Here is a 24,401-nt window from a genome sequence, read left to right on the forward strand (position 1 = left end):
AAACCAAAATCAACTCAAAATGTATCATTTTATATAATTTCAAACCCATAATTATTATAACTCAAACAAAAACCATAAAATCGAAATAATACAGTTTTGCCAGTTTTGCCGGTTTGAAAGGTTTCACGTACACCCAACCTAGCAGTATAAATACTCAAGACTACGGCTAGAACGCACATGCAATTTTCGTTAATTTATAGCACAAAGAAAACAACTTCAATTCTTATTCTCCCTTAACAATAATATTAAAAACACAGAGGAGGAAAATGGAGCGCAATTTTCGTCTCCATTTCCCTGAAGATTAATATACTCTTTATTCTCCATTTCTCATCAATATAATAGTGTAACAAATTAATATCCACACAAGGCCAAGGACAACTCAGAATTAGCATCCAGGTCTATACACGTGGATATTATTTTGGCATCAAAGAACAATTCAATTTTTTTCATTGTTTCCTAAACCTAGCCCTATCTTCTAGCTTCCATCAATAAATATATTTTGCAATACATACCTCCCTCCACGAACGAGGCAGCATGTTCCCATTATTAGTTGGCCCTGAGACGAAGAAGTTATTCTGATTAGCAAGATAAAATAATGATGCATAAAACAATTTCCTTTTTCCTGGTAACATCTGAAAGATGTAGTGTAGTTGGCAAAAAAAAATTCAGAAAAAATTATGCAATAAACAGAAGTAACTTGTAAAAATAATAATAATAAATAAATAATGCACCAAATTTACCTTCTCATATAGGAGTTATCAATAGTATTGACAACTATTTCTTCACCAACCTCTAAAAAAGGAGGTACCTGGGTATTTCAGAAGACATGCAAGGATATAACAAGGGATATAAGAAAATTCATATTGTTTCAAACAAGAAAGGTGGTGCTACTTGAAACTTAGGGGTGCCCCAAAAAAAAAAAAAATTTAACAGTACATATCCTAAAACATTTTAAGCATGTCCTCTGCTTGTCCCAATAGTTGCCAAAATTTATAACCTACATGGAGCATTTTTCATCCCTCATATCTCCTTGTTCAAATACCGCTGATTTACATTTGCTCCTTATATATAATTATTTTATAGTTTCTCGAAGAAAAAAAAAGTTATGGCCAAATTGCACACACATAAAAAGAAAGAAAGCACAAAAAAAGCCTAAAAAATGCATAAATTCACACAGTACACCAATGGAAAAGCAAATTTACACAATCTTTTTGCTATGGCCAAACAACAATAAAAATGTAAACCTTTGCGCCAGTTTTAGCCAAAACAACCAATTTGATCCTCAAACTTTTAAATTGATTTCGTTTTTAGCAATAAATTCAATTGAAAATAATTGAGTTTATCAATTGAAAAAAATAATCAAAATCTTTTTGCTCAATTATCTGTTTTAGCCAATTCTTTTAATTTTATTAATTTATTCATTAATTTTTAATATTTGCATTAAAAGACTTCACATTGATTAAAAAAAATTAATAATTAAATAAAATTTAATATTGTTATCTTAATTTTCAAATTTTTTCCTTTCTTCCGACTTATAGTTCTTATTCACATCTTTCTCTATTTTATCTTGGATTTAGAGCCTAAGACAATTCAAATTAATATAGGAATAGGCAATTGACCATCAGATTAAGGTAATTGTTAAGACTGAAATCAATGTGAAAGTTTGAGGATCAAATCAAAAAGTTTGGCTAAAACTAATAAAGCACACAAAGTTTTGAATTTTTTGGTCATTTAGCCTTTTGCTATTACCAAAATTTCTTAGATGAGTTGCTTCAATTTCAACCACAAAGTGATTTTTTTCTTTTTTAGGGAGAAAAATTACGTCATGAGAGCAAAAACACAGAAACGAGAAACAAGCCTAATATCTGAAAACTCATATAAAAGTTAGAAACGGTAGTTTACTCATTTTGGGTGAAATTTTAATCTCAAAGTTTCAACTTTCAAGCATCCAATGAAAACTCATGGGTAGATTGGATAAAACAAGCCTACTATCTGAAAATTTTAAGAGGCTGTGGCCATAACAGTTTTGACTGCATGATAGCAGCAACCAGAAAGCAGTAGATGAAATGACAGATTTTAACTTACTAGAATAGTGACATTGTTGTCCAGCAGGGCCTTTTTATACCTGCATTGAAGGAAAATATCAATAATGCAGTACTAGAGCTAAAAGCCAAAAACATGCAAATGATTGAGTGGTTGAAACGCTTCAAATGAGTATATTGAACATATTGCAAGAAATTTCGTTAAAAAAAAAAATTCAGACATTGACACAATGAAATTAAATATACAGATGCATAATCATAAGCACTCATTAGAAAGAAACCTAATGACCAAAAAAAAAAAAACATGCTTTTTTCAATTATGGCATGACATTTTAATTTTATCAAATTGAAACGTAAACTAAAGGATTGAAAACAATAATGACATGCAACCAGTTGGCTTTAAATATGACTGGGAGGAGAAGTTTTGAAAACTCTTCCTTCCCTCCTCTCACCATGAGAGGGTTAGAAACAGAGATTTGTTCCTTAACAAAAATAAACAAGTGGACTTCATTTTGGATGGCATACAATGATTTATAATCCTATCCATTGTGTCTAGGGAGAATTGAGTAGGCCCATTGAGTCATCCCTGCATTTTTATTTATCTTCATATATGATTCACTTTTCTAGAGAGAGAATGTGTTAGAGCTAGAAAGAGAGATCATGGCGTCTGCTACTGAACTAGAGAACTTTGAGGGACAATCTCACCTCGACAACCCAGAGTAGAAGTGGTCACGGTTCAAGAACCGCCAGTTACAATTCCTGAACCGCCGGTTCAGGTTCAATGAAATCATGAACCTGAACCAAACTTTCATGGGACAGTTTGGAAGACGATTCCTGCACCGCCGGTTTCGATTCGAGCCTTGGTTTGAAACAGTTTGAAGGACAGTTCAAAAAATGAGTTCATGACGGTTTGAAGGACAGTTTGAGAGCGCTTTAGGGGTGATTTAAGAGCGATTTAGATGAAAAAATTAGTGAAAAATTTTATTAATTTAGAATTTAAGTTATATTTGTAAAAATATTTTAATTTTTCTTAGAAATCTTTCAATCAAAATAGAATAAGAAAAAAAAAGAATAAAAATAACTTACTTTTAAGAAAAATTTAATAAGCAAAGACTTGAACTTATTAAAAAACTAGAGATGAAATTAATTTTTTTTTTAAATTAGAAAAAGGTGCATGAACTTAATTTTGCCTATGTATTCCCTTAAGATTTAGAGGAATCAAAATTTTCAGTTACATTACTTGTCCTTTTTTAAAAAATTATATGATAATTGATAATTAAAAAAATATAAAAGAAAAAAAAATTAAAATAGAGGGTATTGAAAATTTTATTAAAGATATACAATAATAACAGAATAATTAAGATAGCATTAAAAATTTTGGTGAGCATATAAAATAATAAAGTAGGGAAATTGTAAGAGTATTGAGAATTAAAAAGTGTAGAAAATAATTATTTAGAAAATTTGAGAGAAATTGAAAGAGTATTAAGAATTAAAGAGAGTTTAGAGAATTAATGATATATATATATATAAATGAATTATGAGTGGAGTGAGGTATTTATTAAATTCTTTTATATTTAAATTGCCAATTTGGTCCGAATCGGAACCATTGCTTCAATCCGGTTCGGAACCGCCAGTTCACGGTTTATAAAAAATATGAACCTGAAGCAAACTGTAGAAGGACAGTTTCGGTCCGGTTCTAAGCTGGTTCCAGTTTTGACCGGTTTTGGTCCAGTTTTGACCGAACCGATTCCAGTTCGAAACCAGAGAGGATGGAGTGGAGGAATCTCAGCAGCATGACAACGCTGATAAAGCTAATAGAGGTAAAGATGCATAATAAAATAAAAAGTGGCTTAGTAATTGTGCCAAGGAAAATTCAAACTTCTTAAGGAAAGATTCTTAAGTGCCATTAAATCCAAGAACCAGCATTCATTTTTATCGTTGTGATAATAGTTTGATGTCTGAATAGCCAGATTCATTTGCATGTTGTTAGCCTATTCTCTCCATTGGTGTTGACCAAATCTACAAAGTTGTAATGATTGCTTGAGCTGCTGCCTTCTTTTGTTCCTATAGTACCTATACATTACTTATTGAAAAAAAAAAATGGAGGAAATCACAAGTATCTGAGTTGAGAAGGAGAAAGAGGCTTGAGAAAAGTTATAGAAGTATTTTAAGCTTGTCCATGATGAAACCACAAAGGCAAGAGAGAAGGGTGTATTGAGGAAGGTTAAGCGGCAAGAGAGAAGATGAAGGTTAGATGACACAAATTATAAAGCCATGTGCAATGCGTACACTTTTCAAAACCAATCCTCCATGTCACATTTGAAGGTAACCAGTTGGGTGCTATTTTTGTTGTCAATCCTTTAGTTCATGTAGGTGTCAATATGATAAAATTAAAAGGTTATATAATAATTGAAATAAACGTATAAGTCGTTTGACTTTTTTGTCATTACACCTGAGAAAAACCACAAAGTGCATGAATATGCACATAATGTCATCATAGTTATTAAAGGCACAAAGCACACTAAGACGCAAAGGAGTCCTGCGCCTAGGCACATGCTTGCTCCTAAATGAGGTGAGGCTCAAAAAAAATTTTAATAATAACAATAATAGATATAGCTCTATTTAACCAAACTTATCAAAATTACCAACCTACAAAGCATTAATAAGCATAAAAAAGTATAAAATAAATATAGACTTTACCATTAATATTATTTTTTTAGAACTTGTTAGAAAATAAAATAAACTCAAATTTTGGACATTCAAAAACAAACTAGATTTTTATATCCATAAACAAATCCAAATAGCACTCTTAGTGTTGTAAGAAAAAATGAGAAAAAACAAATTTTGATAACCTAGAATAGAGAACCTAAATAACATGTTAATACTTCTTTTCTTTAGAAATAGATGGCAAATAATCAATAAATAAATTACCTAAATAGCATGTTAGTGCCTTTTTTGAAAAAAAAAAAAAAAAAAGAAGCAATATCTAAAAAATATTGAAATAAATGACCCACATAGCATTGTCAATGGTATTTAGAAAAAGACAATTTCAGATAAACTAGAAACAAAGGAGTCCAAAAAGCATTTAAAATGAGAAAGATAATATGAGAATATTGAAAACAAGATATGAGTGTTGAAAATGAAAATATGAGACGTTTGCAATCCTGGATGTGGTGGTTTGATGAGATTTTAGCGACTAGTTATCATTAGAAATATTAATTTCAAAAACTTCCTAGTGTGTTAATATTGGATTCCGGTAAATTGGCAAATTTCAAGTCAAGTGGTAGTGTTTTTTTGCTAATAGACGTGCTCGCCAAAGGCGGAAATAGAGAAGCTGTGCCTTTCCAAAGCCTTGTGCCTAGAAAAAGGAGCACACCTAGGTGCATAAGGGGAGTGTCTAGTGAACATCACTTGCCTTCCTCTTGAAGAGACATTAAGGTTGGAGCTTGATGAGCCTAGAGCCTAAGGCATGCCTCTTTAATAACTATGAATGTCATTATTGTTGATAGTGATAACATTTACACCTTATCAATCGAATAGCCAAAAAAAAAACTACAGGAAATCACATGTCAATAGAAGAATTGAGCGACAACTATTACTTATAGTAATTGAAATCCTAGAAGAAGTTTTATTGGTTTTTCCATTGCTCAATAAACTCAAAATATGTAATGATAAGAAACAAATATTAATTGTGGAAAATAATTTGAAATTTATTATTGATAGACCAATAGTATTGTTGTGAACACGTACATGCAAGTTGAGAATCATGCCTGTGTTAGTATAGATTCAGAATTTAATATTAGTTTTACCTTATAATATATTTTTATGATAATGAAATTCATGGTTAATATTTTGACGTACTGGAACACATTGTCATTCAAGCTATCTACCCTAAATAATTGTTTCCAACATAGATATAAATATCTCCCAGCATTCCTTACCAGGCACATCTCCTTAGCATTCACTATGAAGAATACAACTCAGCATTCCCTATGAAATATATTTCCTGGCATGAGTAACTCACCTGTGGTCTATAGTTATATTACCTTTCCCAGTGAAGAATTTAATGCATTTAGATTGTAAATAATTAAATAATATTTAATATTTAAAATATTTAATATGATATTTTAAATATTACAACTTCTCATAAATAACAAACAACAAAAGATTTAATATGCTTCGTTAATAACTGCAATAGCATGATGACCAATCAATTTTGGAAAAAGAACATCATAGTTATACAAAATATTACATGCTTTTCCTGTCAACAACAGAAATCTCCAAACAGTAAGTTACCACACACAGTTACCTTGCTATAATGATCAGAAGTTTTAACTTATAACAAGAACAAGACAACATTCAAAAATATGACGAGTTAGCAACCAACATTCCAACCCATAAGCATGCAAAAGTAAGAGAGACAACAAAAATATGGGAAAAAGAAATAACAGACAACTAGAAGAATAAAGCACATAAACACAAAAATAAACATATAGAAAATAATGAGATGTACCGAGGTGTAGCTGAAAGCCCCTTCACATGAGGTGGTGTCTCCTTTATGGTGCAAGTAACATGTTTTGGAATTGACCCAGACAAAGGTCTTTCATCATATAACTGCAATGTAACCTTCATTTCCTCTGTTGGCCATGAAATTATACTGTGTCTTTAAGATACATGTCAATGATGACCCTATATGATGCTTAATGTGATGAAATAAATGAAAAAATGGAAATTGTTTGCAGCAGAAGCAACATTTTGTGCACAATTACAAAACAGAAATGAAAATCAGTGGCACCAAAAAATCTCTGTTCTAAACATTATTGCATAGTTAGGGATCTTTTCATGCAAGTCCATTTTGGCCTTTCATGTTTGCAGTCTGTCTTCATAGACCTTCCCTCAAGCCAATTACATTAGAATGATTTCCTCAAGGTCTAGGCTTTGTGAGCGCAAAGGAAAAAGGTTATATCTTAATACCTGAAGAGACTTAGGGAGGTAAGCTGTTAAATTAAATAAGGATTCAAGAAGAAGGGAGAGAGAAATATGTTGTTTAAATATCAGCTATGTTTGTAGCTGTTTGGTGTTTTTGGCTAAAGTGAAATATATGAACTTTTGAAGATTTTTTTTTTTATACTATTACAATTATTTTAAGGTAAGCTAACCGTTTTGGCATCACTGTGAAGCTCTATGTTAAGAGATATAAGAAGAGGGGTTTCTTTAGCAATCATTTAACAGAACAGAAAAGCCTTTCATGTTAATAGATGTTTTGCTCATCCCCTTAGTTTACATCTTTTTAGGAGGGAAACCCTATATACTTCACATTTCCCTCCTTAATAAAATTTTTTTAATCCACAAAAAGAAAATACAAGCACAAACTCTCCCATAAACCATTGAAACAAGCACTATAAAATCACAGAAGCATTGCAACAGATATAAAAATGACACGAATATAACAAGGATCTAAAATAAAATAATAACACACCCATTCTTGAATCTGACCTACCTTTCAGATATGCAGCAGCCTCACCAAACAACTCTGTTGGCACTTCAAGTTGCTCAAATTTTTCAGGGCTGATAAGCATTATAAACAGATGCGACATTCAGTAAATTTATAATAGGTGTTCGACCATAATAATAAATATTTCAGAAGTGTCCGTTCTAAGAGATAGGTAATATAACTCACTCCATTAGATATGCTGTTCCATGTTCTACATATAAACACGTAAAGTACTTCTCCTCAACAAATACCTCTGCAGAAATTATATGCGATCAATATAACTTTGAAAATAAGCATCAGTGCTTAAGATGGGAATAGAAATTATTCAAACATTACGATTACATTCAATATCAGTTGAATGCATCCTAAATGAGTTGGATGGACCCCAAATATTTGCCTAATCCATGTTGAAAAGTAATATGTCATTTACAATGGTCCAAAAGGACAAGAAGCTAGGCTCAAACTGATGCAGAGCATTTTTGGGTGAAGAAGTCAAGTAACAATGGAAGCATACTAGTGTGAAAAGCGGGAAAAGTAGCAATTTTAGCAAGTTTGAGCAAAGTTGATTTTTCTGGGGAGCAAATTTCACTTAGGCCATCTTGCTGTGAAAACTAAATTAGAATAAATTAAGAAGTTTCCTATTTTATTTAGGATTCATTTGTTTCCTACTTTATCTAGAATTTAGTTTATATCTTCTCATTGTGTTTTAGTTTATCTAAATTTCCTAGAAAGTAGATTTATATTCCTATTAGATTTAAGAGTCTATAAACACTATAAATACCCTTATTTACATGTAATTTGGGGACAGATTATTATTAATAAAAATTCAGCAGAGATTTCTCTCCTTATTTTCACTCTTTCTCATGTGTGCGTGTTTGAGTGATTTATCTATAGCTTCGCTGCATCAGGTGGTATCAAAGGGAGAAAATCGCCCCAATCGAGATACCTTGATAGAGGCAGCGATTACAGTTGTTCTTGTAACAGTGATCAAGGAACTAGAGTCCTTTACCATAGGGACAAAACGTTGCAACGATTTGAGCGACGTCCGAAGCGATGAATGGATCTCAAATTCGAGCATATCGAGAGACGCCACGAAGAAATTGTAGATCATCTTAGTGCTTTGCGAACTCAAACAAACAAAAATTGGGTCGACAAAAGAAGATCAAGAGATGGTACAGCTCGTGATGTCCCTATTTATTGACCAATTTCTGCATGTAGGCAATATGTCTACTATAATGATTCAGAAGAGGAAGATGACTATAAAACAATCAAGTTTAATAGGCATCAATGGTATGATGGTGATAAAAGAAGAAGAAGCGTGGGTTATCTTGATACTCCAAATTTCTATGGAGATCTCAATATAGAAGAACTTTTAGATTGGATTGCGAATGTGAATAGGTTCTATAACCATGTAGATATAGCACCTGAAAAACAAGTTCAATTGGTGGCTTATCGATTGAAAGGTGGTGCTTCTACTTGGTAGGAATGGCTACCTTCTAAAAGTAAGCGAGAAGGGAAAGGGGTCAGTCCGTACATGGTTTATAATGAAGTATTTGTTAGAACTAGATTTTTTGCCTCTAGATTATGAGCAAATTTTATTCCAACAAAAATTTTGCCAAGAGGAGGTCCAACCAAAGCATTTCTTTGTTGTGAAACAAGGAAATGAATAACAAAAGAAGCTTCAAAATTCAATAATGCAACTTGACATGGATGAGCCTAAATTTGAAGAATTGGAACCAAAAACTTTAATTGAATTTCCTTTTGTTGTGGATGAAGATGAAGAACTTGAAGAATGTATTCTCGGGAACCACAAAGATCATATTATGAAAATTTCAGTGGTACTTGAGGAAAAGCAATCCATGGATACAATAGCGGAGATCGAAGAAACTCAAATAATGAAGTTGATAGAAGTTGAAGATTTATCTAACTCTTTAATTCCAATGGTCTTTTATGACTCTATTTGTCTAGGTTTTCTTATTGATACAAAGAAAAACATAAAGATCCTCAATTCCACTTTGTTCATGTCAATTTTATTGATTCTATCCTTGAAAGTTATATGGTGTACATCTCCAATGAAGATTTTCATTCTCTTTTGTTTCAAATTTTGAGGGAGAATTTATTCCAAGTGGGGGAGACTAGTGCTAGAGTTATTATTGCTGTATTTTTGGATCATTGCAAGTTATTTCAACTCGAGGACAAGTTTTTTTTTTTTTTTCAAGTGGGGGAGTATGATGCGGAGCATTTTTGGGTGAAGAAGTAAGTCAAATAACAATGGAAGCACACTGGTGTGAAAAGGGGGAAAAGTGGCAATTTTAGCAAGTTTGAGCAAAATTGATTTTTCTAGGTAGCAAATTTCACTTAGGACATCTTGTAAAGACTTCCAACTGCTGTAGAAATTAAATTAGAACGAACTAGGAAGTTTTCTATTTTATTTAGGATTCATTTGTTTCTTACTTTATCTAGAATTTAGTTTTCTATTTAGTTTATATCTTCTTATTGTGTTTTAGTTTATCTAAATTTCTTAGAAAGTAGATTTATATTCCTATTAGGTTTAGGAGTCGAAAAACACTATAAATACCCTTATTTACATGTAATTTAGAGACAAATTATTATTAATAAAAATTCAATAGAGGATTCTCTCCTTATTTTCACTATATGTATGGAGTGTATTTCTATTTGAGCTTCATGCTACGTCTCAAACTATCCAATAAGAAACCAGAAATTTGTTAGAACACAGCTCCTCCTTGCCAAATTAACAAGTGTTAACATGATATGAAGTTATAAGAGTCATTATAAGTTAATTGGGTTTTCCCATGTCCCATTTTATTCCATTCCGAACAGGATGGAAAAGGCAGCAAGGGACACATCAGTTGTCCCATACTCTAATAGGATCAATTGCCCATCAGTATCAGAAGCAATGATTGCTGTTGCAATTTGTTTCCAACATCTAACCATACTTTGTCCCACAAATGAGATATCTACAACAATATGTCGTATTCATATGCATCCAAAAGAAAGGAGAAAACAACAAGGTCATATATTTGAATTTCTATTTAAAATAAAGCCGTTTAAGAAGTATCTATGGATGGTAAATTTATACTATCAAACTACCCTAATGTGTTGAACATTTAACGTTTTAACCCACAACACCTAAAAATTCTAGAAGAAACTGAATTTTGACTCAAACCATCAACACAGTCATAACAAATATAGACAAATGGGAAAAAGGAAAATGCCAGTAAAAAAAAATGAGGGTTATTATACTTTCAACAGCATCCTCTGTACCAAACCGTAAGCTTTCCTTATTTCCACCGTCTATGTTGCGAAGCTCCACCTAAGGCAAAAGGCATATGAAAAATGATTGCACATAAAAAAAAAAAGCATTTCTAACAAGGCAAAATCAACCATGAAAACAATGGCAATACCTCTGAATGCAAGCAGTTCATATACAGCCAAAAAGAAATTCAATATAATAATTTGTTATTAATAGTTTGTACTTGCCAATGTGACTTGAGACAAAAGAAAGGAAAAACCTGATTCAATTTACAGAATGCATGCAAGGCACTCAATAATCAGATTTTATTAAATTTAAGTTAGTTTTCTTGATGGATATTTTGTCCAAGTACAAGTATTGATTTTCCATGTAAATTGTGCTTCGCTTTACCATATAGCCAAATAATTTTCTTTCTCTTCCTCTCACCCTCATTGAAATGAGGCAACTACAATAAAAGAGCATTAGTATTGACTTCTACAAGACAGCCTTTTCTAGCTAACACAAAATCATTGGGAGAAAATGATTCTTCAAAACCTTATTAGACCTTGATTCTTCAGCTTGTATATTAAGCCCTATTAGATTTTGCGCAAGGTCTTAAATATTGGATGTTTCAGACCGATGTAGTTCAATTCCATTACACAGTTTCCCATCTGAAACTATTTCAGATTCCATTGTTTAACCCTGCTTGCTAATTGTTTAAAAATTTCACGGCATTAGTGACTGATTCAGTCCATTTCAGATTGATTTATTACAATTCTGAAACCATTTCAATTTCTGTTTCTCAAAACCCTGCTTACGCCATTGCAAAGCGATGTCACTTCCATTTCTACCATAATCTCAATTTCCATTCAATCCATCCATTTCTGTGCAATTAAACCCCACCAATAATAAAAATAAAAATTTAAATCAACTTGGAGAGTTCACCCACATCAATGCACAAATCCAACATCAAAAACCTTCATTTAATCAATATGCGAAGGGATGGTACTATTTAGTCAATAAAAGAAAATCAGCATCTAAACCAAAATAACAAAACAAAAAATCAGCATCAACTATAAGTTTGGATAAAAATTTAAAAAAAAATCCAGAAATTCAACCTGCATCATTGCTCCTCCTCTTCCCTGCTGCTTATGCCTTGCATCCACCACCTAAAAATACACAGCTCCATCAGATCACATAATCTATAATCTATAATTAGAAGAAAAAAAAAAGTTAAAGCAAAAATTTAGGAATAAAAAATACCTCATAAATTTTGCCTGCAACACAAAATTTTTCAAAACTTATCAGTGACATAGTAAAGAAACAACCAAAATTAAAATAATAATAATAAAAAAAAAGTTCCACATGAATCAGGCAAGCTTACCTTTTCTCTGAATAACATTGCCAGGTTTTAACTGCATTGTACAAATTCAATTTGTCATGAACTAAAAACATCTCAAATTCCAAAAATACACAATTTCAAATATATTAAAACTAATTTTTTTTTTTTAAAAAAAAAAGAAAGAAAGAAAGAAAGAAAAGGACGCACATGGATGGCAGTAACTTTGACGCCGCGAGATTGAATGGTGGACCACGGACATGCATCGACATTGCCGGTGCCAGTGATGTAATGATTGACCGAGGATAGCAAGTAAGATAGTGAATGAGAAGAAGATTGTGTGAGTGTTGTTAGGGTTCTATGAAAAGTAATAGTTGTAGTAGAAGAAGATGAAAGAGATCGAGACAGTCTCTTGCTTAGTTGCAGGGCCAGCATATCTGGAGATTTCTCTCTGTCCCTTTCAGGTTCGCGAGCAGAACGATACGTGTTAAAATGAAGTGAGAGTGATATATACTTTTGGATTCTAGGTTTTTATAAAATTAATTTTGCCGTTTATTAAAATAATTATCGAATAAATTATACATTAGTATCTCAAATACTTGGGAAAAAATTAAAAAAAAAAAAAAAGTCTCTCAAATATATTAATTATTATAAGTTAATTTTTTTTATAAAAATAATTTAATTTAATTTTTAAATTTTAATTTCATTAATGTATTAATTTCTGTCATGTGAATTCATTGTTAATTCTATGACTTGTTTTATTAGATTTTGAAGGGGTTGTAGTAAATTATCGATGAAATTATATTGTGATTCTAAATTTTGCATAGTCAATACTGTGCATTATCTCACGCGAGGAGAGGCGATTGAAGAGGAATTTTATTGTCTACATAGCACATATAACAGCTAATTGACTCGTGTATAAAAATGACAAAACATTTTCTGGGTTGGAGATCCTCTCCTTCGCATGGCATGTAGATGAATCTTCTTCTCCTTCTTGTAATTTTTTTCTTCGATTCATTTTCATTGTTTGTGAGATATTAAACCTTTAACACTTTAATCCCGTTAATCTTTTGATTCGTTCTTTTATTTTGCATGATTGTTAAAAACCCTAGTTATTTCAAATTGGATATTTCATGGAACAATGGAGACAAGCCAAATTAACTTCCTGTATCCAGTGTGCCATTGTGGAGAAACAGCGACATTGAAGTTTCTTAGACACACATGAATTCGAAGAGAAGATTCTTTGGTTGTAAGCATTATGGGATGAGTAATTTTTTATATTGGTTAAACTATGATTATTTATTTTTTATTTTATGTTTTAATTGAAAGATTACGGTGTATTTATATGATTTCTGCGAGATAAAGACTTTTATGGCACGTGGTTATTTCACCTGGTTTGACACCCTTGTGCCTGGCTATTTGAAAAATGAAATTATTGGTTTGTTGTCAAGGCTTGATGAGAATGAAGTTGCAAAGAAGAGAGAAGAAGCCTTGAGTGCAAGTATATATTGTCAAATAATGTTGTTTGTAACAACAGCAATATTATTGCTTTTGATATCTTGGTTGCTATGTTCAACTTGACTGCAGTTATAGCTAAAGATTTTTATTGGTTTTGCTAGCCTAGTTACTATGTGCAACTTGATTGTAAATTTTGTATACTTTGTAATTATTAGAATTTATTTTGGCAAGGATTATAAATGTTGGTTGATTATGTAATTAAGTTAATGTTAATGAGGTGAAAATTTTCTAAAAAAAAAAAAAGTGCATGCTTTATTAGTATTGACTTTGCAGATTGTGCTAACTATTTAAAAAAGTTACAAATTTAACTACATTTTGATCTACTATAAAACTACAAAATTAACCATTTGTTGTCCATTATAAGTGTAGATGCTTAATGTACAATGCAGCATTAGTTCAATAACTTGCAAGTGCAATAACACATTTATAAACCTGCAAGTGCAATTACAAGTTTAACACATTCATAAGATTAACATTTAGTTAGCCTAATTATTGTAGTGCAATATCATTTCATATTCAGAAGTAGAGTATGCACTACAAAATCAATATACATTCACTTTACCAGTAAGTATAATAACAAGTTTAAGACATAGTCCAAAACACAAGTTTTTTCCAAATGCTGCATATTATATTAACATCAAAGCTGCAACTTATAGAAGGTAATTATAGGTCCCAAAACACTAAATTGTACCTAAAATAACATATAAGTGCATCCAAATTACAATCCATGTAACGCCCTCACTTTAGGTAGTACGTACATTTCACTGTTCCGATGACTAACGTCTGATCGGATAGCCAAAATGTCTGAAACTACACTTAAACTAGAGTGAAAAGACATAAATTGATTGAATAAAGACTAAGTAAAATAAAGGAAAAATAAAAGAAATGAAGTGCAAATAGGTTAAATGAGCCGAGGCCCCGGCGATGGGTTACCCTAACGAAAAGCTACTGTAAAGACAGTTGTCAATCCCGGACATGTGAGAAACCCTATGGAATAATTATGCGAGACTTAATTGAAGAATTTATGAGGTTTAAATGATAATAAAAATATCAAGGAGATACAAGGAAATTTAAATTAATCGGTACAGACAATTATAACTCGATGAACATAATGAAGGGCATTTTGGTCATTTCACCCTCAGTATTGAATTTTGACCTAAATATCAATTAAAATTGGAGAGATAAAAACACTAAGAATGAATTAAAATCATGAAGTGTGAAATAGAAATGGGAAAAGAAAGAAAAGAAAATAAAATCTAATTAATGACAAAAGCATGATGTCATGGTGATGTAATTAAAAACCTTTAACCAATTAAAGGTTGACAAACACATTTAAAAGAGATAAAAAGAAAGCAAAAGAAACAAAATTGGGTCATCTTCTTTCTTGGAAACCATTTTGGCCGAACCACCATTTTTGGGAGCTCTCCTCCATTTCTTCTCCTTCTAGCTTGAAATCCCACACATTCTCACCCCAAAACCCCTAGGTCCCTTTACTAAAAATTGCTCCTACACCTTAAGGAAGTGTTTGGCAGCCAAGAAATTGAAGGAAAAGTAAAGTTTAAAGCTTGGAATTGGCTCAAGTAAGGTTAGTGCTAGCTTCGCTGTTCTTTTCTTTTCTATTGTTGAAATTAAGGTTAATTATGAGTAAATTACATAGGAAAGGTTGAAATCCATGCATGAAAGGATAGACCTAAATTTTGATCAGCTTTGTAGAAGTAGGGGTTGATGTGTTTAATTGTATGTGAACATGAATTTTAGCTTAGACAAGATGAAATACATGATTTATATGTTGATGTGTATAAGGAAGTATGAGATTGTGATTTTGAAGTTAGGGTTTGGACCCAAAAATTAGGGTTTTGTGAATTGATACCTAATTTACTTTGTTGAGACCATTTGTTGACTATTTGAAGTGCCATGAATGTGATTAAAGTTTGAAAGTTGAATGGAATTGAAAATTGGGAGTATTGATTTTCTGTGCAGGATTCTAAACCTTGAGTCCAATGTGATTTTAAGGTCATAAGTAGAGCTATGTTGCTCCAATTGGTGTGAGGCCAATTGGAGATGGAATTTAGGACAATTTGCCACATTTTTCATGCAGAGACCCTGCCCAGAAACTGAACCTAAAATGATCTAAAGTCGGCTTGAATCTAGGTAACCATATGTTGAACTTGGAAAAATGACCATGTGAACAGTAAATGTTCAAATGGCCATAACTTACTCTAGGTGTGACACCCCTTACCCGTGTAAAGTATACCCGAGTAAGCAATGTCACACGGTGTACCGGCACACTCTAATATACCTTAATTAATTTTTATCATGCTTTTGAATATAACTTGTGAAATATAATATATTTGAGCCATTTATCGAAATTATAAATTATTTGAGGCTCCGAAAATTTTAAAGAAAATCCGGCAGAGTACCGGCTAAAAATAGAGAAAAAAGTTCTTCGGAACCTGTTAAAAACACTTCCAATATTCATATCTCATCACTCTCAAACTCCAATATCAAAATCTCAACATTTTTCAATTTCATTTCTCAATCATTCATCTCATGTAATAATCAAGTATAAATCACAAGTAACCATTCTCTTTTCCATTCATAAACACAATTCTCATTATTTACATGATCATCAAAATACATTTCATAAGTTCAACTACATATGAGAAAATGAAAATTGAATTACAAAATACCAAAATGACACCTAGTGTCCTACCAATGCACTGTAGAAGTTGAGGTGACACGGATACTGTGCAGAGCTGCAGGATGGACTCACCCAGTCTGCGGTCTACTGGGCTCTCGATCTGTATCTCGAGAACCTACGCGTGGCAAAAGCAATGCGCTAAGCAATAATGCTTAGTGGTGCAATAATAAAATAAAAGAAAATAGCAGAAAATAAGTATGCACTGAATGTATATGTCTTATTTGTTTGGTATTTGTATATCCATTTATTTCATTAACTTTGTCCATTTTCATTCATTTGGTTGCCCAAGTAACCTATACTGGACGACTGGACTGGATAAATGGGTAAACTGGCACTGGGTATCAAGTACCTCGGGCCGTCACACCATCGGTCACATATGTATCTCCCCAGGCAATGAGCGACTAACAAGCTGTAAATAGTATTAGGCACGAGGCCAAGTCTCAACACAATGTCAAAATGGCTAAAAGCCATAAAATCACAGATTGGCATAATGCCATATGCAGTACTGCTAACTGAACCCTATTGGCATGCCAAACTATCCAAACCAATCTTGTTAGGTATACTAGGGCATTTGATATTTTTAAATTCTTCAATTTTTGCATTTTAAGTTTTGGTGTCACTATTCACCTCATTGGTCAACAAAAATGTTGACTTTTTGATAGAAAATAGGTACATTGGTTTTGGCACTCCCAACATACCACATTTTGCATTCAAAACTTGTTGGCATTAAGCATTAATACCATTTCTAAGCTTAAACCAAGGGAAGCAAAATTTTCAGTTTTTGTAGCCCAACTTTACTGTTCCATTGGGCACTGTTATAGTGGGAATTTGAGGAAATGGTAAACATGAAAGTTGTTCCTTATTTTGTCTAGTTGAATTTCTTTTTTTGAATCACTCCATTTGGAGTTTTGTAGCTACAGATATGGTCCAAAAACCACAGCTGGCCGGATTTCAATTCTGCAGAATTTACCAAATCTACAGTACCATGAACAGTGACTGCCACTGCCTTGTTGAATGGGTTCTAGCCATAATTCAGGGTAGGTTTCTTCATAAAAGTTGTTTGTCTATATCTCATCTTATTGCTGTAAAAATTTCAGGTCAATTGACCATATCTACAGTGAGTTATGGCCAAATGAACAGTTACTGTTCATTTGGTCATGCTGCAGATTCTGGGTGCAGGGTATCCGGATTGGGGCCAATTTTTGGTCCACTTGCTTTGGTCTTTTGGACATGGTTTCTTCAGAAAAATTGTGCCATTATAAGTCTAGTTTCATGTCCAATTGGCCAAACACCAATTGAACCTACACAGCCAAAGATATGGCAGTCCAAACAGGCTGGACTCACAGCCTCATTTCTGCTATCTTTAGGCAGCCTTCCCATTTCAGTTTGCCATGCATTAGCTCACTTCAAATTATGATTAACTTGCCTTAAATGGTCACTAATTGACCATTAGAATGTCCATTAATCATTTCATAAGCCAAGTCCAATTTTTCACTCCCAAAACCCTAATTTCCATTTCAATTCACCCATACACCTAATTAAACACTTTCATTCATTATATATGTGTATATACACCTTAAACATAATCTCTAATTCATTCTAAGTCCATTAAAACAATCAAACTCATTCCTTCCTTAGGGCTGCCGAAATTCATGTACACAAACACATGAGTTTTTGTCCATTTAAATAACAATTTCTTACTAAATTCAAGTCCCTAATCATGAAATTAAAGAGTTTTAGGTATATAGATGCACTAACCTCTTGTAAGGCAGAATTTTCCAAGTTTAATCTTCACTTTCTTTCCTTTTCTAGGCTGCCAAACACTTTTCCAAGATGAGTGGACAAGTTTTAATGAAGAGAAGAAAGGATTTTATGGTGGGGAGTGAAGGGAATCAAGCTTGAGACAAGAGCTTCAATGGAGGGAGAGGGGAAGGGGTTTCGGCTGGTTTGGTTCTAAGGAGGAAGATGACTTTTTTTTTTTCTTATTTTCAGCCTCTTTTATTTGCTTTATATGTATTTGTTATATGGTTATTGGTGGACAATTTTAAATGACATCTTAATGATGTCATTATTTGCATTATTTTGATTTTTCTTTTCTTTTCTTTTCTACTAGCTTTACATTAATTTTTCATCAACATTAATTCATATTTTATGTTATAATAATTATTTACTCAATTGGACAAGTCGGCCAAAAATCACCTCTGAAGGCGAAATGACCAAAATGCCATCTGTTTGGCTTAACGGGTCAAAATTGTCTGTACCGATTGAAAAATTTTTCTAAATATTTTCTTGGCATTCTAATGCCATAGGGACCTCAATGACCCTTCTCTGGAGTCCCAAAAATTATTTTATAATTTTTCCCCGGGTCTAGGGCTCCTAGTTGCGAGAACCGTAACTTCCCTCTAGGTTACCCATCGCTAGGGCACCGGCTCGTTTAACTTGGTTGTATTTTATTTCTAAAATTTTTCCTAAATTTTTCTTATTAATATTTGAGTTAATTATGGTTCTTCACTTTAGTTTAAATATTTTTCCGAACATTCTAGCTGTCCGGACCAACATTGGTCACCGGAACAGTAGAATGTACGGAGTTGCTACCGGGAGGGTGTTACAACTCTTCCCCTCTAATTTAAATTTCGTCCTTGAAATTTACCTGATGCAAACAGTTGAGGGAACTATTGCCTCATCGTCTCTTCACTTTCCCAAGTTGCCTCCTCGGTGTTGTGGTGCCTCCAAAGCACTTTCACTGGTGGAATCTGCTTATTCCTCAATTCTTTTACTTCCCGAGCCAGGATCCGTAGAGGTTCTTCTTCATATGTCAAATCCTGTTGTATTTCAATTTCTTCCCTGGAGATGACATGTGAAGGATCTGAGCGGTATCTTCTGAGCATGGACACGTGGAACACATTGTGGATCTTGTCCAGCTCTGGTGGTAAAGCTAGCCTATAGGCCACTGGACCCACACGTTCAATGACTTCATATGGGCCAATGAACCTAGGGCTTAACTTACCTTTTCTTCCAAACCTCAATACCTTTTTCCACGGTGACACCTTGAGGAACACTTTGTCGCCAACCGCATATTCTATTTCTTTTCTCTTCAGGTCGGCATAAGATTTACATGCATGCGAGGCAACCTTCAAGTTGGCTTTGATTAGTTTCACTTTCTCCTCGATCTGTTTCACAGTGTCCGGCCCTACCAGCTTGTCTTCGGCCAATTCATCCAAAGACACCTGAGTTCTACATTTCCTCCCATACAGTGCTTCATACGGGGCCATTTGGATACTAGCTTGGTAGCTATTGTTGTATGCAAATTTTGCCAGTGGAAGGTATCTATCCCAACTCCCCTCAAACTCAATGACACAACTCCTCAGCATATCCTCAAGGACCTGACATATATTTCATGTTATTGTTATCATTTTAATTCAATATTTGTATCAATTCCATTGGTTTCAATTGTTTACCTGGATTACTCTTTCTGATTGCCCATCTGTCTGAGGATGGAAAGATGTGCTGAAGTGGAGTTGTGTACCCAAGGACTCATGCAACTTCTTCCAAAATCTCGATGTAAAACTTGGGTCTCGATCAGATATGATGGAAAGTGGAATTCCGTGCAGTCTAACTATCTCACTGATATACAATTCTGCTAACTTTTCCAGTGAGTAATCAGTCCTAACTGGCAGAAAGTGTGCTGACTTAGTCAATCTATCAACTATCACCCATACAGCATCATGTTTCTTCTTGGTGAGAGGTAGACCATTTACAAAATCCATGGTGACCCGATCCCATTTCCATTCAGGTATGCATATAGGCTGTAGCAAACCTGATGGAACTTGATGTTCTGCCTTGACTTGCTGACATGTCAAGCATTTAGTCATGTAGTCTGCTATGTCTTTCTTCATACCAGGCCACCAATACTGAAGCTTCAGATCATGATACATCTTTGTACTTCCTGGGTGCATAGCATATACACTGGTGTGTGCCTCTTTTAAAATACTGGCCTTTAATTCCCCATCATCTGGTACACACAGTCTTCCTTTGTAATACAGACACCCATCTGCTTTCACCTCATAGTCAGTTGCTTTTCCCTCTGAGATTTTGCTCATAATAGCCATTAACTTTTCATCTGCCTTTTGCCCATCTAAAATCTGCTGTAGCAGGTTTGGCCTCACTTGCAACTCAACCAAAATAGCTCCATCTCGAATCAAAGTTAGACGGGCATTCAATGATCTCAAAGCTGTGATGGACTTTCTGCTCAAAGCATTAGCAACTACATTTGCCTTCCCAGGATGGTAGTCAATTACACAATCATAGTCCTTCAGGAACTCAATCCATCGCCTCTGTCTAAGGTTGAGCTCCTTCTGAGTTGGCAAGTATTTCAGACTCTTGTGGTCTGTGTAAATATAGCACTTTTCACCATACAAGTAATGCCTCCATATCTTCAGTGCGAAGATAATTGCTGCAAGCTCTAGATCATGGGTAGGGTAGTTCTGTTCATGTGGCCTTAGTCGCGGAAGCATAAGCGACCACCTTTCCCTCTTGCATCAATACACACCCTAGCCCATTATGTGAGGCATCACTGTAGACCACAAAGTCCTTTCCTGACACTGGCTGTGTTAACACTGGTGCCTCTGTCAACATAGCTTTCAACTTCTCAAAACTGGTCTGACACTTGTCATTCCAGTCAAATCTAACATTCTTGTGTAACAACTTGGTCATTGGAGCAGCTATTAAGGAAAATCCATTCACAAATCTCCTGTAATACCCAGCTAGCCCCAAGAAGCTTCTGACCTTAGTTGTATTCTTGGGAGGCTTCCATTCCATCACTGCTTCTATTTTCTTGGGATCCACCCTAATCCCATCAGCTGACACTATGTGTCCAAGGAATGCAATCTCATTCAACCAAAAGTCACACTTGGACAACTTAGCATACAGCTCCTTTTCTCTTAGGGTTTGCAGAACAATCCTCAAATGCTCATCATGTTCTTCCCTGGTCTTGGAATACACCAAAATATCATCAATAAAAGCCACTATGAACCGATCTAAGTGTGGATGGAAGATACGGTTCATAAGGTCCATGAATGCCGCTGGTGCATTTGTTAGGCCAAAGGGCATCACTAGGAACTCATAATGCCCATATCGGGTCCTGAATGCAATCTTTGACACATCTACATCCTTCACCCTCAACTGATGATACCCTGATCTGAGATCAATCTTAGAAAATACTCCCGCTCCCTTCAACTGATCAAATAGATCATCAATTCTAGGCAACGGATATTTGTTCTTCACAGTCACTTTATTCAACTGCCGGTAATCGATACATAACCTCAAAGTCCCATCATTCTTTTTCACAAACAGCACTGGAGCTCCCCATGGTGACACACTGGGGCGTATGAACCCCTTATCAAGCAACTCTTGCAACTGAGTTTTCAACTCCCTCAATTCCGTGGGTGCCATCCTATAAGGAGCAATGGAAATGGGTGCTATACCCGGCAGTGTCTCAATAGCAAATTCAACTTCCTTTTCTGGTGGCAAACCAGGTAACTCTTCAGGAAATATCTCTGGGAAGTCTCTTACTGTGGGTATATCACTCAGATTTGACTTAGCCTGCCTAGTATCCACCACATGTGCTAGGTAGGCTTCGCAGCCTTTTCTCATCATTCTTCTTGCAACGGTGGCTGAGATGACATTGGACAAGAAATCTGTCCTTTCCCCCACAACTGTGATCTCATTACCCTCAGAAGTTTTCAGAGAAATTCTCTTCAATTTGCAATCAACTATTGCCTGATGACGTGACAACCAGTCCATTCCCAAAATCACGTCAAACTCGTGGAAGGGTAACTCAATCAGGTCTGCCAAGAATTCATACCCCTGAATCCTCAACGGGCAACCCTTGTACACTTTGTTCACCACTACACTGTGGCCCAATGGATTAGTGACCAGAATGTCTTGGTCACTCTCCCCTACTAGTATCCCCCTTTCTACGGGTAGATTGATGCAGATGTATGAATGAGTGGATCCTGGATCCACCAATGCATGCACAGGTGTATTGTAGAGGGAGAACGTACCCCTAATGACGTCCGGGGCATCTTGCTCCTCCTGAGCTCTAATGGCATAGGCTCTAGTAGGTGGTCTGTTATCTGGCCTCTCTGCTGGCTCAGATGCAGGCCTCTGTGATGGTCCCACTGCGTCAGATTTGCCAGATTTCCTACCCCTTTGTGGTGCAGGAGCAGGTCTGTCTGCTTGTGTTGGAGCAGCTGTAGTAGTTCTGCGTGGACAGTTCTTCAACTGATGCTCTGTTGACCCACACCTTAAGCAGGCACCAGTCACTCTCCAACACTCCCCCTTATGCCATTTCAAACAGTGTGGACATGCAGAAGATCTGGGCCGGGTCCTGAACCCCATCCTCGAGAGCCGCCCACCGATGGTGTGGACTAACCTCTCCTAGGTAAATCGTGGCACTGGGCCCCCGAGGTGACCACGACCGTGTGGTCGACTGAACTCGTGCGGATGGACCCTTGAACCTCTTCCCAGATGCAGGAGCTGAAATAGACTGCCCTGGGCCCCTCTTCTGCATCTTTCCCTTCCGGGTCTGCTCACTGATTCTTACTTTTTCAACCTTTATTGCAGCTTCCACTAACTTGGTAAATTCTGTGATTCCCAGGGCAGTGAGCTGGATCTTTATGTTGTCATTTAGTCCCTCTTCAAATCTCTTACACCTTTCAGCTTCATTAGGGACTATCTCCCTTCCGTAGCGGCTTAATCGGACGAATTCCTTCTCATACTCTGATGAGCACTCCTAGGATGCCAAGAAACACAACATCTAAATATTGGAACCAAGATCTTTAATCATCCAAACAAGGCAGAATTTCAGATTGAAAACCCAAGTGTCAATACACAAATAGTAACAAGCTAAAGCATATTGATCATCAAAATAAGACTAGCAAGGGGTTCATGCTGCTAGAATCCAAGTTCTTTCAAGAAACATGGAAGAAACATAGAAGAAACTCAAGCTCCAGCAATGGAGTTCTCTCCCTAATACTCACACTTAAACTAGAAAAATGAAGGCTACCCATACAATCTGAATATCTTGGGTTATATATAGCATCTCTAAAACCCTAAAAGTGTGCCAAAACCCTAAAAGTGTGCCAAAATGGCTAAAAAGACAAAAATAAAAGGCTCCTCAATCAGATGGGGCGTTTCCATAGGGGGGGGGGACCATTTGGGACCACTTGCTTTATGTTCTTTATGTAGTGGGGACCATAAGTTAGCAAAGAACACTTTAGGTGGTGGTAGCACCTTTTTAATGTAGTGGGGACCAACAAAAGGTATCGACACATGGCAAATCCAAATAAGCATAAGAAGCTCCTTCAATCTACTTGGCCAAATGATCTTGTGACAAGTCATGCTGATGTAGCGAAGTCACGCTGATGTGGCACCACTTTTCAAGTCTCCCATGCCAACTTGTGTGAGAATGATCCACCAAGATTCCAACAATATGCAAGAAAGTCCAACATGACAATTTTGATCCCCCTTGTGTTCACAATGCTCCAACACCAATGCCTGCAGCTCTCTAGCTCTAGCTCTAGTGATGGGTCCTCTAAATAATGGCATAGGCACTGGTGCTTCTTCATCATCCCCTCCTCCTTTGAAAGAATTCGTCCTCGAGTTTGGTCTTACATCAATGCAAGGGGAAAGATCAATAATGTTAAAAGAATTGCTAACACCATACTCACCAGGTAAATCAATCTTGTATGCATTGTTGTTGATCCTTTCTAGCACTTTGAATGGACCATCACACCTTAGCTGTAATTTCGATTTCCTTAGGTTTGGAAACCGCTCTTTCCTTAAATGCACCCAAAAAAAGTCACCTGGTTCAAACATAAGAGGCTTTCGGCCTTTATTAGCATGAGTAGCATATTGTGCATTTTTCTTTTCAATTTGTAACCTAGCTTGCTCATACAATTTCCTAACCAAATCTGCTTTCATTTTACCATCAAGATTATTAATATGATCAACAGGTAAAGGCAATAAGTCTAATGGTGTCAATGGATTAAAAC

At 35.0% G+C, this 24,401-nt stretch overlaps 1 protein-coding gene across 1 annotated transcript; it reads right to left on the minus strand.

Annotated features, from left to right (window-relative positions):
* Positions 1-301: 301 nt before the first annotated feature.
* LOC110652019 (uncharacterized) lies at positions 302-12,644 on the minus strand. The gene is made up of 11 exons (XM_021807512.2): positions 12,339-12,644; positions 12,174-12,204; positions 12,053-12,066; positions 11,908-11,958; positions 10,801-10,870; positions 7,723-7,789; positions 7,543-7,610; positions 6,556-6,679; positions 2,086-2,125; positions 741-808; positions 302-556 (listed from the first exon to the last, which is right to left on the minus strand). Exons 1-11 carry the CDS (start codon positions 12,561-12,563, stop codon positions 547-549), a joined length of 768 nt encoding a protein of 255 aa, XP_021663204.2. The 5' UTR covers positions 12,564-12,644; the 3' UTR covers positions 302-546.
* Between the last annotated feature and the right edge of the window lie 11,757 nt (positions 12,645-24,401).

This window comes from Hevea brasiliensis, chromosome 2, assembly GCF_030052815.1.
Source record: "Hevea brasiliensis isolate MT/VB/25A 57/8 chromosome 2, ASM3005281v1, whole genome shotgun sequence".
Classification (NCBI taxonomy): domain Eukaryota; kingdom Viridiplantae; phylum Streptophyta; class Magnoliopsida; order Malpighiales; family Euphorbiaceae; genus Hevea; species Hevea brasiliensis.